Source organism: Drosophila albomicans, chromosome 3, assembly GCF_009650485.2.
Source record: "Drosophila albomicans strain 15112-1751.03 chromosome 3, ASM965048v2, whole genome shotgun sequence".
In the NCBI taxonomy this organism is placed as follows: Eukaryota; Metazoa; Arthropoda; class Insecta; order Diptera; family Drosophilidae; genus Drosophila; species Drosophila albomicans.
In genome coordinates, this window is record NC_047629.2 from 34,602,440 (window position 1) to 34,617,843 (window position 15,404).

At 36.7% G+C, this 15,404-nt stretch overlaps 3 protein-coding genes across 13 annotated transcripts; all 3 read right to left on the reverse strand.

Annotated features, from left to right (window-relative positions):
* Positions 1–30: 30 nt before the first annotated feature.
* LOC117568438 (uncharacterized) lies at positions 31–10,758 on the reverse strand. 8 transcript variants are annotated; one of them, XM_034249102.2, is made up of 5 exons: positions 2,308–2,590; positions 2,096–2,240; positions 1,907–2,038; positions 1,674–1,853; positions 31–996 (listed from the first exon to the last, which is right to left on the reverse strand). In XM_034249102.2, the coding sequence occupies exons 1-5, from the start codon at positions 2,433–2,435 to the stop codon at positions 160–162; spliced, it is 1,422 nt and encodes a 473-aa protein (XP_034104993.1). In that variant the 5' UTR covers positions 2,436–2,590; the 3' UTR covers positions 31–159. The 8 variants fall into 8 exon arrangements, with proteins under 8 accessions (XP_034104993.1, XP_051860508.1, XP_034104996.1 ...); XM_052004545.1 differs by lacking the exons at positions 1,674–1,853; positions 1,907–2,038; positions 2,096–2,240; positions 2,308–2,590 and adding exons at positions 9,039–9,206; positions 9,277–9,408; positions 9,470–9,614; positions 9,682–10,758 and having other exon boundaries at positions 38–996; XM_052004547.1 differs by lacking the exons at positions 31–996; positions 1,674–1,853; positions 1,907–2,038; positions 2,096–2,240; positions 2,308–2,590 and adding exons at positions 8,433–8,980; positions 9,039–9,206; positions 9,277–9,408; positions 9,470–9,614; positions 9,682–10,021.
* LOC117569995 (uncharacterized) lies at positions 2,749–4,945 on the reverse strand. 2 transcript variants are annotated; one of them, XM_034251382.2, is made up of 5 exons: positions 4,660–4,945; positions 4,435–4,579; positions 4,246–4,377; positions 4,030–4,191; positions 2,749–3,970 (listed from the first exon to the last, which is right to left on the reverse strand). In XM_034251382.2, the coding sequence occupies exons 1-5, from the start codon at positions 4,767–4,769 to the stop codon at positions 3,143–3,145; spliced, it is 1,377 nt and encodes a 458-aa protein (XP_034107273.1). In that variant the 5' UTR covers positions 4,770–4,945; the 3' UTR covers positions 2,749–3,142. The 2 variants fall into 2 exon arrangements, with proteins under 2 accessions (XP_034107273.1, XP_034107272.1); XM_034251381.2 differs by having other exon boundaries at positions 4,642–4,945.
* On the reverse strand, positions 5,090–7,886 carry LOC117569994 (uncharacterized). Of its 3 annotated transcripts, XM_034251374.2 has the most exons (6): positions 7,618–7,886; positions 7,401–7,545; positions 7,212–7,343; positions 6,979–7,158; positions 5,515–6,913; positions 5,090–5,182 (listed from the first exon to the last, which is right to left on the reverse strand). In XM_034251374.2, exons 1-6 carry the CDS (start codon positions 7,743–7,745, stop codon positions 5,130–5,132), a joined length of 2,037 nt encoding a protein of 678 aa, XP_034107265.2. In that variant the 5' UTR covers positions 7,746–7,886; the 3' UTR covers positions 5,090–5,129. The 3 variants fall into 3 exon arrangements, with proteins under 3 accessions (XP_034107265.2, XP_034107267.2, XP_051860504.1); XM_034251376.2 differs by lacking the exon at positions 7,401–7,545 and having other exon boundaries at positions 7,212–7,362; XM_052004544.1 differs by lacking the exon at positions 7,401–7,545 and having other exon boundaries at positions 7,618–7,702.
* Positions 10,759–15,404: the final 4,646 nt, after the last annotated feature.

Consider the following 15,404-nt stretch of genomic DNA (forward strand, 5'->3'; position numbering starts at 1 on the left):
CTAATTAAAACAAACAAATAAATTTGACATTGAACGGAAAAGTATCTGGAATATTTTAAATTTTGTCATATTGTCATATATAATATAAGGTAATTTTTTAAACATCATTACATTCATTACTTTTTTTAATTCTAAAAGTAAATCATAAATAAATACTTGTCACATATACTCGATTTCAGTTTCTTCAACGTTATAGCGACGTAGCTCTTCAGTAGATATATGATTATCAGTTGGCTTTTTAATGTTAATAAACATGTCACTATCATCTTTTGTTATACGATCCCAGCTTCTTTGAATCATTGACTTCGATGCTCTTGCAATATCGTCCTTCATAAAGTCAAAAGTTATTGTTAGTGGTTCTGATGTGTGCTGAGGAGCATACAGGACCTTAACTTCAGGTTTATTATTGGACATTATGCTTTCATCACCAAAGGATTCTGATGGTTCATCGCCAGTATCGCCGGTTATTCCAAAAATAGTATCGCTAGAATCGTATGTCATTGCTAAAGGGACTTCCCTAATATCGAAGTAATAATCGACATCTGTAGACTTTGATACTTCAATACTAGATTCGACTTCACTAGCTTTACTGGATGTGACAATAGTAGACTTTGATACTTCAATATCGTAGTAATAATCGACATCTGTAGACTTTGATACTTCAATACTAGATTCGACTTCACTAGCTTTACTGGATGTGACAATAGTAGCATCGTAATAATCGTCCGTTACTTCAATGACAGTTTGCATAGTATTCTCTGCATCACCGGGTATTGCAGCAGTATGTTTTCCAAGAATTCTTCTTCTGGTTGAGTCTGCCGTTGTTCGTAAAATTTTGTCGGGTGTGAAGGGTTTTTCCTTGTATTGCCAGTAGAATGTCAGCCAATAAATGATAAGAAAGTCATGAAAGAGAATTAGCGATGCCAGCAAGAAATCATTGAGTCGCATCTCCGCAAATCGGCTTCCTTGAATAGTTTGTGCATGGTACATGACAAACTATAAGAGAGCAAATTTTAATTAGAATCATTTTAAAAACAAGTAAGAAAGTTACAGTCGAGTGTGCTCGACTGTGAGATACCCGCTACCCATTTTTAATAAAGGCAAAATATTGCGGTATCATTTTCAAAATATACCGAAAATACTAAAAAAATACTAAAAATATACCAAATGGTATGTTTATACCAAACAGATAGATAGATATAGTACACGGCACAATATACCAGATTGTCAGCCAAAGCAACTAAGACCCCTAGTAAGTAGGCGTTTTTGCCCATACAAAAGTATTTCTTTAATAACTTCGACAATTTTTATCTGATCGCAACCAAATTTTCAGGAATCATAACTACTTTAGTAGTTATTATATATACCAAAATTCGCTAGCTTTAAAATTACGCTTGTTATTCGATTTTTTTGATTTGCGGAGGCGGAAGTGGGCGTGGCAAAAATTTGAAACAAACTTGATCTGCGTGCAAACATAACAAATGCCGTCGAAAAATTATAGCTCTATCTCTTATAGTCTCTGAGATCCAGTGTTTCATACGGAAAAAATATATATACTTTATAGGGTCGGAGATGCCTCCTTCTACCTGTTACATACATTTCCTGCCGGCGCAAAGTTATAATACCCTTCAACCCTATGGGTAGCGGGTATAACAACTGGAATGGAAACTTACAACAAGAATCATCACGGAAATTAAAATTTCAAAGATGAGAAAACTTCCAAATTCTTTGTAAAGAATGTGACCTGGTTTTTTTTCTGGTATCAGAAAACTGCACATGAGAATGAATATTGCACCCAAAACGCAAAAGAAGCCGAAAATGAAAAGCACTGCCACATTTTGAGTTAAGTCAATCTGTAAAATCGGAGTGCTTAAATTGACAGAAGAATATTTAAAATAAATCTAACTCGTCTTGGAAGTATAGAGCCAACAAATATAGCCATAAACAATACAAGAACACATAATGCAAAAAAGGAAATCAGATCGGGCCAATATACTCCTGCAACCAATGCGAAAAGGGATATTATTTGCAGCTCAACCTAAAAATACAACAATATTCTCAATTTTTGAGGGATTAATAATAAAGTGAAACTCACAATTAATACGCAGATCAGAACGTTAAGACATTTGACAAAGCGTAGCCTCTCAATACATAAATAGATATATAAGAGCAAAAGCGCTACTACAAATGTAATGGTGCTTATTACATAATGGTCGTAGAATATTTTTCTTATGCGATCACTGCGAGAGTAAATTTTTCGAGCTATACATATGTTCATTTATAGATATTATATTGTGAGGAACTTACATAAGGCAGACAATGCACCATTGTATTATACCCAGTAAAAGCCATACGCTTAATAGGAAATAAGATTTAATAGCAAACTTCCGACGGGCTTTCTTATATCTGCGATAGTTCCAGTAGCTAGCGTTCATGGTAGCCGGAGCTCCAGAACGCCAATAAATATGGAAGTCCTTCCTTGGCAACAAGCACTTAAAGCGGACTACAAAAACAGTAAAACTAGGAAGCACTAAATCTATTAAACATATAAATTTGACACTGAAAGAAAAAATATCTAGAAACCTTTAAACTATGCCATATTTTATAAATCACAACATCCTGAGTTATTGCTTTGTAAGGCCGACAATTTCTTCGCATATCACATGCAAACTTAACATTAACATAGGTTTGCAAATTAAGCTTACATTTAAATCGAACAATGGAATCCAGACCGACAAATATACCGGGTATTTTATTTATGATTTTATTGAGTACGGAGAGAAATTAAATTATAATTGGCTTAATTTTATACATGTCACATATAATGGATTTCAGCTGCCTCATCGCTCTACCGATATTGGTCTTCTGTAGTTATTTGTATAAGCTTAAAGATTAATGTTAATAAACATGTGACAGTTTTGACAATTTTTTGCACAAGTTTCCAAATCGTTCTCGCTCATTTCAAAGAGTATTTGGATTTAGTTGATTCCATATGGGTTAACCAACGAACGCGCCTTCTTTTCAGTTTTTTATTGAATTAAATGCTCTCAGTATAAAAACCATTATAATGGACTTGGAATTTCCGGAATTTAATTTTTGCACATGACAATCTGCATTTTTAATTAAGGTCTACAGGAATGGCTTAACTGACATCGTCCTCAGAAAATATTGCAGTTGAATCAATAGATTCTGTTGTTACAGTTTCAGAATCGACTTTTGTTGCAACAGAAACCTGATCGTAATCGGAAGGCATTGTAGTTGTAGCAAAAGATTCTGAAATTGCAGCATCGGAATCGATTGTTGTTAAATTAGTTTCAATAGAACCGTCATCAGAAGAAATTGCAGTTGCTGGAACAGTTCCTGCAATTGTAGCACCGGAGTCGTCTGTTGTTTCCGCAGAAACATTATTGGTATCGTTACCAGAAGACATTGCAGTTGCTGGAGAAGATATTGTATCTGTTGCACCTGAATTGTTTGTTGTTACCATAGTAACCTCACTAGACTCTTCAACACTGGCATCATCATAAGATGCATCAGAACTATAGTCAACGTAATCGTCTGTTGTTGCCGAAGAAGTTTCACTACTGTAATAATACTCGTCATCAGATGACATTTCTGCTTCGGTACTAGAATCTGCATTGCTATAAACATCAGATGTTACAGTATTTTCTTCGCTATTTTCATATAGGGATTCATCAGTTTCATCGTAATAGTCGTCCGTTACTGTAACATCGTCTTCACTACCCTCTGCAGGTGTTTTTTCCTCGTTAACTGTTGTTCTGGTACGATCCGTCGTTTGTCTTAAAATATTATCAGGCGTCAAGGGTTTATTGTGGAATTGCCAGTAGAATGTTAGCCAGTAAATGATAAGAAAGTCATGGAAGAGAATTAGTGATGCCAGCAAGAAATCATTGAGTCGCATCTCCGCAAATCGGCTTCCATTAATGGTTTGAGCATGATACATGACAAACTATCAAAAATAAAATCTTTATCCAAATAATTTAGAAAACAACGGGAATAGAAACTCACCATGAGAAACATTAAAGAAATTAATGATTCAAAAATGAAAAAAGTTTTTGTTCCAGAATGTTTTTGTGTTATGACAAATCGACACATCAGAAAAAAGATTGCACCCAAAATGCTAAAGAAAGCGCAAATGAAAAGCAGTGCCACATCAATGGTTAAATCAATCTGTGAATTCAAAATGTATACTTAGGTTTGTCTAATATTTAGAGATTAACTAACCCGCCTTGGAAGTATAGAGCTAATAAATATAGCCATAAACAATGCAAGAACACATAATGCAAAAAAGAATATCAGATCGGGCCAATATACTCGTGCAACCAATGCGAAAAGCGATATTATTTGCAGCTCAATCTGAAAATACAACACAATGCTAAATTTATAATAGATTAAAACTTAAATACAACTCACAATTAATACGCTGATCAGATAGTTAAGACCATTGTTGAATCGTAGCTTCTCATAATATACATAAAAGAAAAAAAACAGAAGCGCTACAGCAAATGTGATAATGCATACTTGATAATGATCATAGAATACTTCTCTTATGGGATCACTGCGAACAGAAATTTTTCGATATTTATTTATAAATACAATATTGTGACATAAGGAACTTACGCAAGGCAGACAACGCACCATTGTATTATACCCAGTAAAAGCCATACACACAACAGCAAATACGATTGAAAAGCAAATTTTCGTCGGGCTTTCTTATATATGTGATAGTTTTGGTAGCTGGCTTTCATGGTAGCCGAAGCTCCAAAGGGCCAATGAGCATGGATGTCACTCCTTGGTAACAAACATTTACAGCAGACAACAAAAACAACAAAACAGCTCACAAGAACTAAATAATTTAAACATATAAATTTGACATTGAACGGAAAGTATCTGCCACTTTTAAAGCTATACCATATGAGTATATATACGAGTATGTAATTAAAGATCTTTGGTATTTGAATTACCGATTCACTGTTTAAAGATCATCGGTCAGACGAAATATAAGTCTATATTATGATATATGGGCATTTCTAAAAAATTGTTACCTAAATTGGTAGCGGGTATCTCAAAGTCAAGCACATTCAACATTCGCATTCTCACTTGTTTTGTTATGCAGTTTGTTGGATTAAGCCTGCAATTTCGATCATTTGAATTGGCATCCCTAAAATCAAGAGTTATTGTCAGTTGTTTTGATGATGGTTGAATAATAAACGCAACCTTTTTTATCAAGTTTATTAGTGGATAAAATGCTCTCAATATTTTCTTAATTTAGATATGAGTTGACGCTAGAAATATAGACAATAAATGATGGAAAAATCGGGGAAAAGAAGCAATGATCCAAAGGAAAAATCATTTGAATGCATCTCCGCGAATTTCCCGCCATTTATAGTTTTTGCCTGAAAACTGCAGTTTCAATTATGTTGAATATGATGGTTTGTGATATCGTCATTAGAAGACATTATTCTGTACCAAAAGATCTGGAAATGGTAATACCTGAACGAGTACTTCTTGTTCTTCGAGTTCTTCGAGTTCTTCTAGTTCGAGTTCTTGCCTTAGTAGCCTCACTATTCCCATTACCAAAAGTTATTTCAGTAGGAGGAACTTCAGTTTCAGCATCGATAATAGTATCGTCATAATAATCATCATAATAATCTGTGGTGGTTTCTTCTGTTGTAGTGGTAGAAGTCTCAGTAGAATTGTCATCAGTTGACATTACAGTTGCAGCAGAAGATTCCGTAATTGCAGCACTAGAGTCAAATGTTGTTGCCACAGAAACATCATCATCACCAGAAACATCATCATCACCAGAAACATCATCATCACCAGAAACATCATCAGAGGACGTTGGAGTTGTAGAAGAATATTCCGTAATTGCAGCACTAGAGTCGACTGCTGTTGTCACAGAATCCTCAGTGGGATCGTCATCAGAAGACTTTTCAGTTGCCTCAGAAGATTCCACAATTGCAGTACTTGAGTCAACTGTTGTGACCACAGAAGGCTTAGTAGAATAGCTATCAGAAGGAATTGCAGTTAGAGTAGAAGATTCCGTTATTGCAGCACTAGAATCGACGGTTGTTGCTACAGTAACCTGAGTAGAAACATTATCAGATGACGTTTTAGTTGCAGCAGAAGATTTCGTCATTGCAGCACTAGAGTCGACTGCTGTTGTCACAGAATCCTCAGTCGGATCGCCTTCAGAAGATATTGCAGTTGCAGCAGAAGATTCCGTAATTGCCACACTAGAATCGATAGATGTTGCCACAGGTGCCTCGATACTAGAAAACGTTGCAGCTTCAGAAAACGATCCTGTAATTTCAGCACTCGAATTGACTAATGTTGTAACTGAAGCCTCACTAGAATCGACACTAGAAGTTGCAGCACCAGAAAACGATCCCGTAATATTAGCTTCAGAATCGTCTGTTGTTACCATAGAAACCTCACTATAATCTTCAGCGCTAGCATCATCAGAAGGTGCATCAGAACTATAGTCAGCATAATCGTCTGTTGTTGCCGAAGAAGTTTCACTACTGTAATAATACTCGTCATCAGAAGACATTACTGATGTTGAACTCAAAATATCGTCAGTTTCATCGGAAGATGTATCATCGATATAATCGTCCGTTGTAACAAGATCAGCTTCACTGGTATCCTCTGTACCAACAGGACTTTCTGTATAACCTTCGTCATAATACTTTTCTTCATCATCTGATGCTGTGGTAGTTCTTAGGATATTGTCGGGTGTCAAGGGTTTATTGTTGAATTGCCAGTAGAATGTCAGCCAATAAATGATAAGAAAGTCATGGAAGAGAATTAGTGATGCCAGCAAGAAATCATTGAGTCGCATCTCCGCAAATCGGCTTCCATTAATGGTTTGGGCATGATACATGACAAACTATCAAAAGAAGATACTCTTAATCCGAGTGATTTAATAAAAAAAACAATTGCATAGAAACTTACCATGAGAATCATAAAAGAAATTAATAATTCAGAAATGAGAAAAGATTTAGATCCTCTGGATATATATTGTCCTAACTTTTTCTCAGTTATCAGAAAGCGACACATGATAAAGAAGATTGCACCCAACATGCTGAAGAAACCATAAATGAAAAGCAGTGCCACGTCTATGGTTAAATCAATCTGTGAAATCAGAATGTATACATAGGTTTGCTAATATTTAGAGATGAACTAACCCGCCTTGGAAGTATAGAGCTAATATATATAGCCATAAACAATACAAGAACACATATTGCAAAAAAGAATATCAGATCGGGCCAATACACTCGTGCAACCAATGCGAAAAGCGATATTATTTGCAGCTCAATCTGAAAATACAACACAATGCTAAATTTATAATTGATTAATAATTAAATACAACTCACAATTAATACGCTGATCAGATAGTTAAGACCATTGTTGAATCGTAGCTTCTCAAAATATACATAAAAGGAAAAAAGCAGAAGCGCTACAACAAATGTGATAAAGCTTACTTGATAATAGTCATAAAATACTTCTCTTACGGGATCACTGCAATTTATATATATATATATATATATATACATATATAATTAATATAGTATTGTGACATATGCAACTTACGTAATGCACACAAGACACCATTGTGTTATACCCAGTAAAAGCCATACACACAATAGCAAATAAGATTGGAAAGCAAACTTCCGACGGGTTTTCTTGTAGATGCGGTATTTCTGGTAGCTGGCTTTCATGGCAGTCGGAACTCTAAACTGCCAAAACTTCGTGCTTGACAAATATCATTTACAGCAGACAACAAAACAGCTCACAAGAATTAAATAATTTCTAGATATAAATTTGACATTTAACGGTAAAGTATCTGTAAATTTTAAAATTATACGAATATATGCATAAAGTTATTTGCCCGTTTTTATTAACCGACCATTAATCATTAACATTAACGACTACTCATATGTTAGAAGGCTATTATAATCTTTGTGTGTACAAGAAAGGTCCACAGAAAGAAAAAACGTTCTAAAATCAAGAATAAAATCTGAAATATAGATTGTATAATGGCAAAATTTAAACAAGGTTTATTTTTAAAACATGATTAAAGTTCTACAAAAACTCTAGATTGCCCAATCTTCAAATTCAAGATTATAATCTAGTTTCATGAATGTAAAGATCTCAAAATTAAACCAAGACCAACAGCCGAGACGATATAGCTATGCCCATCTGCCCGTCCAAGATCTCATAGATTATAAAAGATGGAGATGTACTTTTTTTCGTCAACACTTCTTATTTGTACGCAGATCAAATCAAAAAATCGAATAACAGGCGCATACTTACTATGTGTCTTAATTGCTTTGGCTGATAATCTGGTAAATTTTGTACACTATGATATATTTTGAATGAAATATAATAGTATAGCCTTCAGTATATTTCCTCTCAATTACAATCACAATTTTATTCAATTTTTAAGGTAAATTGTATTTTTAAAAAATTATATTTCAAATCAATTGATATAATCGATTCCAGGTCCCTCTTCTGTAGCTATTTGTCTATAATCTGCCTTTCTAATGTCTTTTGTTAGACGTTTAAGCCTCCAACTTCGTTCACTCATCGGTATTGGTGTTCTTACCACATCGTCTTCCCTAAAGTCAAGAGTTATTCCCAGTTTCGGTTGATCCGATGTTGGTTGATGTTGAGAAATAAACACGACATTCTCTTCTGCTTTATTATTGGATAAAATGCTCTCAGTATAATCATCGAAGTCGAGTCGTATTACTCTCCTATCTTGATTCCAAAACGTTGATAAATGCGTCCAGTCATCGGGTGTGACATATCCTGACATCATTTGCCAGTAGAATGTTAACCAATAAATAATGAGAAAATCGTGGAAAAGAATCAATGATCCAAGACAAAAATCATGGAGACGCATCTCCGCGAATCTCCCGCCATTTATTGTTTGCGCATGGTACATGACAAACTTCAAGTTAACATTTGAAAATAAATACAAATGGTTTGTGTGAATAGAAAGTACTCACTAATAGTATGGTGATTGTAATTGGAATCTGAATCAGATAAAAGCCATGTTTTTTAATGTCTTTCCACATCTCTGGGACCAGTAGTTGATGCATAAGAAAGAAGACGGTGATAAGAAGAAAGAGAAAGGCGAGTATAAAAAGTAAAGCTATATGGAGCGTGCAATCGATCTATAACATTAAACAGTTCATTAATTGTCCATTATCTTGTATTTTGCAACACTTTGGGCCGTCCACTCACCTGTCTTGGTACAATCAATCCGATGATCACAAAGATAAATATTGCTACTACACAGATCCCGAAGTACAGGAGCATTTCTCCCCAATAAGAACGAGAGACGAGCATGAAGAGGGCAACAATTTGCAACTCTACCTAAAAGTTTTAACGTGTTTTATCATTATCGCAAACATTGCAATGCCCGACAGTTACTCACAATAAGAAATGAAATTATGATGGACAGAACTGCATTGTAGCGCAGCCTCTCGATGAAGAGGAACAGAGCAAAAATAAAAATTGATAAAAAGAAGGCCACCAGACTTATGTAGTAATGATCCCGGAATGCATCTTGAATCTCTTTACTATTAAATTCGAAACATCATAAGTTGGAGTTGCAGTGACATTTGGTAATAAATTAATTGCACTTACACCAAACACACCATCACCCACTGTCCCGCAGCCAAAATCCACCATAAAAGCAGCAAGAAATAGGTTTTTAGCGAGAAGTTTCGACGAGCCTTCCTATACCCTCTATAGATATAGTCGGAATGCATGCTGTTCCCTCGGGGTCCTGATCGAATCGATCACCTGCTTAAATCCTTTTAAAGCCTACATTCACTGCAATTTTGTTGTGGACGGTCATAAGTTAATAAGACATCCACGTATATTTAGTGTAGACATAATAAAGTTATGTCATTGCCAACTCGATATTTTCATATTCTATTGACAAAAGTCCAAACTAAAAGTTGTCATCTAAATTCTCAGTAATTGATTAAACAAGTCAAGTTGTTTTGGCCTCAATAAATTATTGATATCTTTCAACTTTCCACTTTAATCATTCTCTTCTGTATTATTTATTATAAACAAAATTCCAAATAATTTTGAAGTTTGATCGATTGAAGAAATTTCTCCGAATATTTTCCTATTAGCTTGCAACGGAAATATTTATATTTACTAATGCTAAATCTGCATTAAGTTAACCATTATTTGCAAGCACACGAACTGAGACAAATATGCAAATATATAGAAGACGACGTAGTCTGGCAGTCAGTGAGGCAGCTAATGCCAAAAGTCAACAAAAGCGAAGAAGAAGAGCAACAATTTAAAAAAATGTACTCAATGCAGTTAACTAATTTGCGCTTGTTGGCAAATATGGCTGGAAGTGTGTAAATAGCGCAAAAGGCTGAAAAAGCGCTGAACTGTCAGCTGTAAGCCAAGTGTTAAAAATGTCAAATAAATAATGCTGCAGCAACAGTAACAGCAACAACAATCAGGCACACTAATGAGCTAGCTGACAAATGCAATGCAAACTTTACAAACCTGAACCTCGGTCGCAGCTCTCGATCTGTCTGTCACGGCACAAGTTTTGCTGCCTCGTCGCTCTTGTTGTTGTTGTTGTTGCTGTTCCAGCCAATTTGCATACAACAAACGACAACAACGAAGAGTCAAGTTAAAAGCTAATGCCAGTCACAAAACTGCGCTTGTCACACTCGGCGTATGCGTAACGTACGCATCACACGCAAACAGAACGACACACAAACATAAAGACAGCCAGTCAGTCAGTTAGTCAGGTGGTGCCCTGGGGAGGAAAGAAACGAAAATAAGAATCATTTAGCGACACATTTGGCATATCAAAATCGGCTAAAACGTCATGCGGCATTCAAAATCAGCTGCCGTGTTTGCGACGTTCGTTTATTAACTTCCAAATAAAGCCGAAAGCTGAGACCTGAGCCAAAGTATGAGTGCGAGTACTCATACTATTTTTCCGACTATCGTCAGTCACTGTCTGTGACTCTTAGTCTCAATCTCGCTGTTGCTGCTGCTCTTGACTTGCTGACTTGCATGCAAAATTAATTACAGGCAAAATTGTATTACCGAAGCTGGCAGCGTAACAAGTCGTGACACGAACTGATTTAACGCTAACAAATTAATCAGTTTATTTTGCATTGCACAGTGTGAACTAACTTCACTTATCGTGCCGCACGCTCCCATCTCTAGCTAGATGTTGACGTCAACACAACGCGCTGCCTTTTGACTTGGCCCAAAGCATCTTCCACGCGCACGCCCTGCGCCAGCCATAAAACTTTTACGTTTTAGCCCTAACCGAATTTAGAGCCCAGACCAGAGCAGACCAGACCAGAGACACAGTCTCAGACCCAAAACACACCCGGACCCGGACTCTCGCTATGACTCTGACTCTGACTCTGACTCTGGTCATGGCCCAGACCCAGACCCCGAGCCACTCAGTTTAGATTCATTCTCATAGCCATTTGCGGTGTGGGCCATAAAACCTGAAGCAGCGCTGACATTTCACCAGCTGCATTGCAGTGGACGCGTTACGCTGCGGTTCTCGCTGCACTTTTTACGACCCAGCACTACGTTTTTCTTTTTTTTTTCGTTTTGGGGCTGCTACCTGTTCCCGGCACCTGCCCTAGTACAGCACCCAGCGTTTGCAACAACAAACAACCCAAAACACCCAATCACGGCATCGCAGTCGAAAGTGCGAAATGAAATTTTAATCAGAGTCGAGTTCGTGTTTATGATTTGGCTGTAAAATCTATGTTGTTGCCGCATTTTGGTAAACTTCTAATTCAATGTACGAATCACATGTGTACTATATGTTATGTGCCCGACTATGTGGGTTAAGCAATAACTTTGTTCGGGAAGTTGTAAGGAATTCCAAAGTTGGCGATAAAAGATGCACATGACTTCGCTGAGCCGTACTTTTCCTTGTATTTAAGTTATATGAACACCATATTAATACTATATATTGAAGTACTTTATATTTTTTAAAATTATTTAACTTTTTTTGTAAAGATGAAATATCCATAAATTTATAAATATCTAAGGTTATTTTACAGTTCATAACTAAGAACCTTATATCATTGGGTTTTAGTTGCTATTTTTATGATAGAATGTAATAAACTTGCATTGGACTTTAAAGCCTAAACATTTACTTTTTTAGACATAAAGACATAAAGAGCTAAGCTCATAATAATAATATTGTTATCATTAATAATGTGCGAATATTAAAACAACCTACGAAATAAAAATAGTTTTTGGTTTGTATTAATTTTATGAATAATAACGCATTAAACTTGCTTTCCATTTTCGTTCATTTTACTTTTTCAACGCTAAGCTCCTTACAATAATATTTATATGCATTATAAATTAAATTAATATAACATTCTAATATCAATACCCTAAAATAAAATAAAAATGTTTTTTTTACCTACTATTCTTCATTCCATTTTCGTTCATTTTACTTTTTCTTCACACATAAAAACAAAAATGAGTTCCTTAGAATAACCATTTTTTTCTTAAACAATTAATTATTATACCGTTCTAATTCTGAAGTACCCTACATAAACATATTTTAAAAAGAAAAATACCTCAGACGTATTGTAGATGATAAGCCTGAGAAGTGTGAACTACAGCAAACAGATACAGTATCTAGTATCTCATCTGCAAATAAGCAATGTGAGTTGGCTTAGGTCAGGGTTACGTTGTTGTCTGATAAGCTCGGAAAATGCTTCCAATGGAAGGGCACATTTTTGGAGGTGAACCAACAGAAGTGAGGTCGATGTGACTGCATGCCAACTAGCTGTTGTTGTTTGACCAAGATGCAAGCAAATAAGAGAGAAGGCCACCTCAGAGCAGAGCAAAGCTGAGCAGAGGAGAGAGGCGAGACAATAAGGAGGCTGCGTAGCACATGCCGAGATAAGGACCACACTGCAACGGCAAGTGATAAGAGAGATACAACGAGTCGGAAAGAATGCCGCAGGCAGCAGTTCAAAGTGCCGCCCACAGAGCCGACATCAAACAAAGTGAGCAACAAATTAGTGGCAGCAACTACCGGGAAAATGGTCGGCGACATTTGCGTCATCAAATTTGTAGCAGCTTATCAAGAGGCGGTGGCGTCACTGCCCCGATAAGCCGAACTCTCTGTCTGCCTCTATATATATTTATACGTGTATGTGTGACTCATCCGTGAGTGGAACGTGACCTGGCACTCTGGTCACATTCTATAATCATTTTATATTTTCCTGCAGCGCATTTCCATTCAGTTTGTCCTTATCAATTTAACGACTTCCTTTTCAACCTGTACGCTGACCCGTCGCTGACTCAGACTCCGATTCTCAGAGTGTCTCGTCTAAGTCTCAGTCTCAAAGTGGACCACCAGCAGACTCGAGTCAAACTACAATTAGCCTTAGTTTCGAATCGTATAGCCCGTGGCTCGCTTCGGCATCTTTATCTAAGCTAATTGATATTTATGGCTTCAGCACGTTTTGAGAACTTTTACCCATTTTGTTTTCCATTTCGTCTCTACTTTTATTGGCAATAGGAAAAGGCAGTTCCCAGAAATGACTCAACTTTTCATAGAGCTGTGGAAAATCGTTTAATTTGAATGTAGCTCACCAAGAAACAAAAATACGCATTATTCTAAAAATGCAACCATAGCAAGAACACCAAGTTTCTACTCGATTTCTCGCTCGTCAGCTGTCCTGGCGTACGAAGTTTTGGACTATCATATTACGAGCACTGAAATAACCATGAGGAAGCAGTTTTTCAGCTTCCTTCGTTTTTATATACATACATATTTTTTTCTTGTATCAACTAAGGAACACTTAAGAGGTTTCCTCTAAAAACATGGCATAGATATATCGAAAATTAACAATACTTTGTGCAGCCGTGTTGCGTTCCTTGATTTATGAATGAGTTCTGTTGTCAGGACACTTTCCACAGGATGATAAGTCAGTTTTTTATTTTGCCCTCCATCGTTCCATCGTGTACAGCGACTACTTAAAAGTAAATAAATAATACAGGAAATTACTATCTTGTTTGTGCAAAGGAAACACACACCCGACATGAGTTGTCGATATTTTTTGAGTTATGATATGTCAATGACAGGCTACCGAAAAGGTAAACAAACTGCTCGTTCGTCACATTAAGTTATGTTATGTTGTGTTGGAAGGTATCTTCAATTTTATTCCTGCAAGTTATGATGATGAGTACTGAATCTAACTCTATCTCTCTCTCTCTCTCTCTCTCTTTCTGCGCCACAGGAGCAGCAGTCAAATCAACTTGAGAGACTGCAGGATGAATTTATGACACCTTCAGTAATGAATCCTGTAGAGTATATAGCCTCATTTCCAAGTAAACTCCACACTCCGAGCACAAACTCGAAACCCGATAATGCCCACTGCGTAGCTATTGCGTCGGAGTTGAAGTTGCTTTCGAAATTCTGGGAATAGATTGAAGACCATAAATATGCCCACGCTTCCAAGGCAGCAAAGGCAGCCTGTCAATTGCAAAAGCAAACAGAGGATGGCAAAAAAAAAAGAGCAACACAAAAGGCCAGCTGAGATGGAAGCTGAGATGGGATGAGTTGGGATGAGACAATAAGGAGTTTACCTGCGACACAACCGAATACCCAGCATGTCCTTGATGTCCTGCCTCACTCGCTTCTTCCCTCTTCTTTTTGTGGTGCTGACAAATCAGCAGGCAGTGCCTAAATTTATGAATAGACCAACGTCCAAATCCCAGTTCGAATTCTATGGAACAGTGTGAGGCCTTAGGCTCCTTAGACTCTGCCACTGATCGCTTCATTATGGTGCAGAACATGTCAATTTGGTTGCAAGCATGTTGCAACTTCTGCTCACTTCCTGTGTAATCCATCTTCGATAAATCAATTTGTCGTCCGAATGTCAAAGGCATTAAAATATTTTTTATTATTGCTACAGCAGCGAGTTAAAAATACTTCGTTCCCACCTGCAATGTAATTTAGATTGATGGCCTTCAGATAAGCCGCCAGTCGTCAAGGGCAAGGGAAAGTGTCTCACGACAAATTTGCGCAGTCCTCGAACGCGAACCTTTCTTAGTCTATCTCCCATTTTATGCACAGTTCGTGACCATGAACTATGCGATGTGTGGCCACAAACTGCTGGCAGTAACTGTAGTCATTTCAGTTGAAACTAGCAACAGTTCTAGAGTTTAAGGACTCGAACTAACCTGTTACTCCCGACGCATGTAAAATGGCCCCTAAACTTGGTTTCAAAATTCGGTTTCAGGTAAATAAAATTTTAATATCCTCACGCGTTCCGTCAACAGTGTTTTTTTTTATGCTCTTTCTCTTCTCTTCAGCTCGTTTT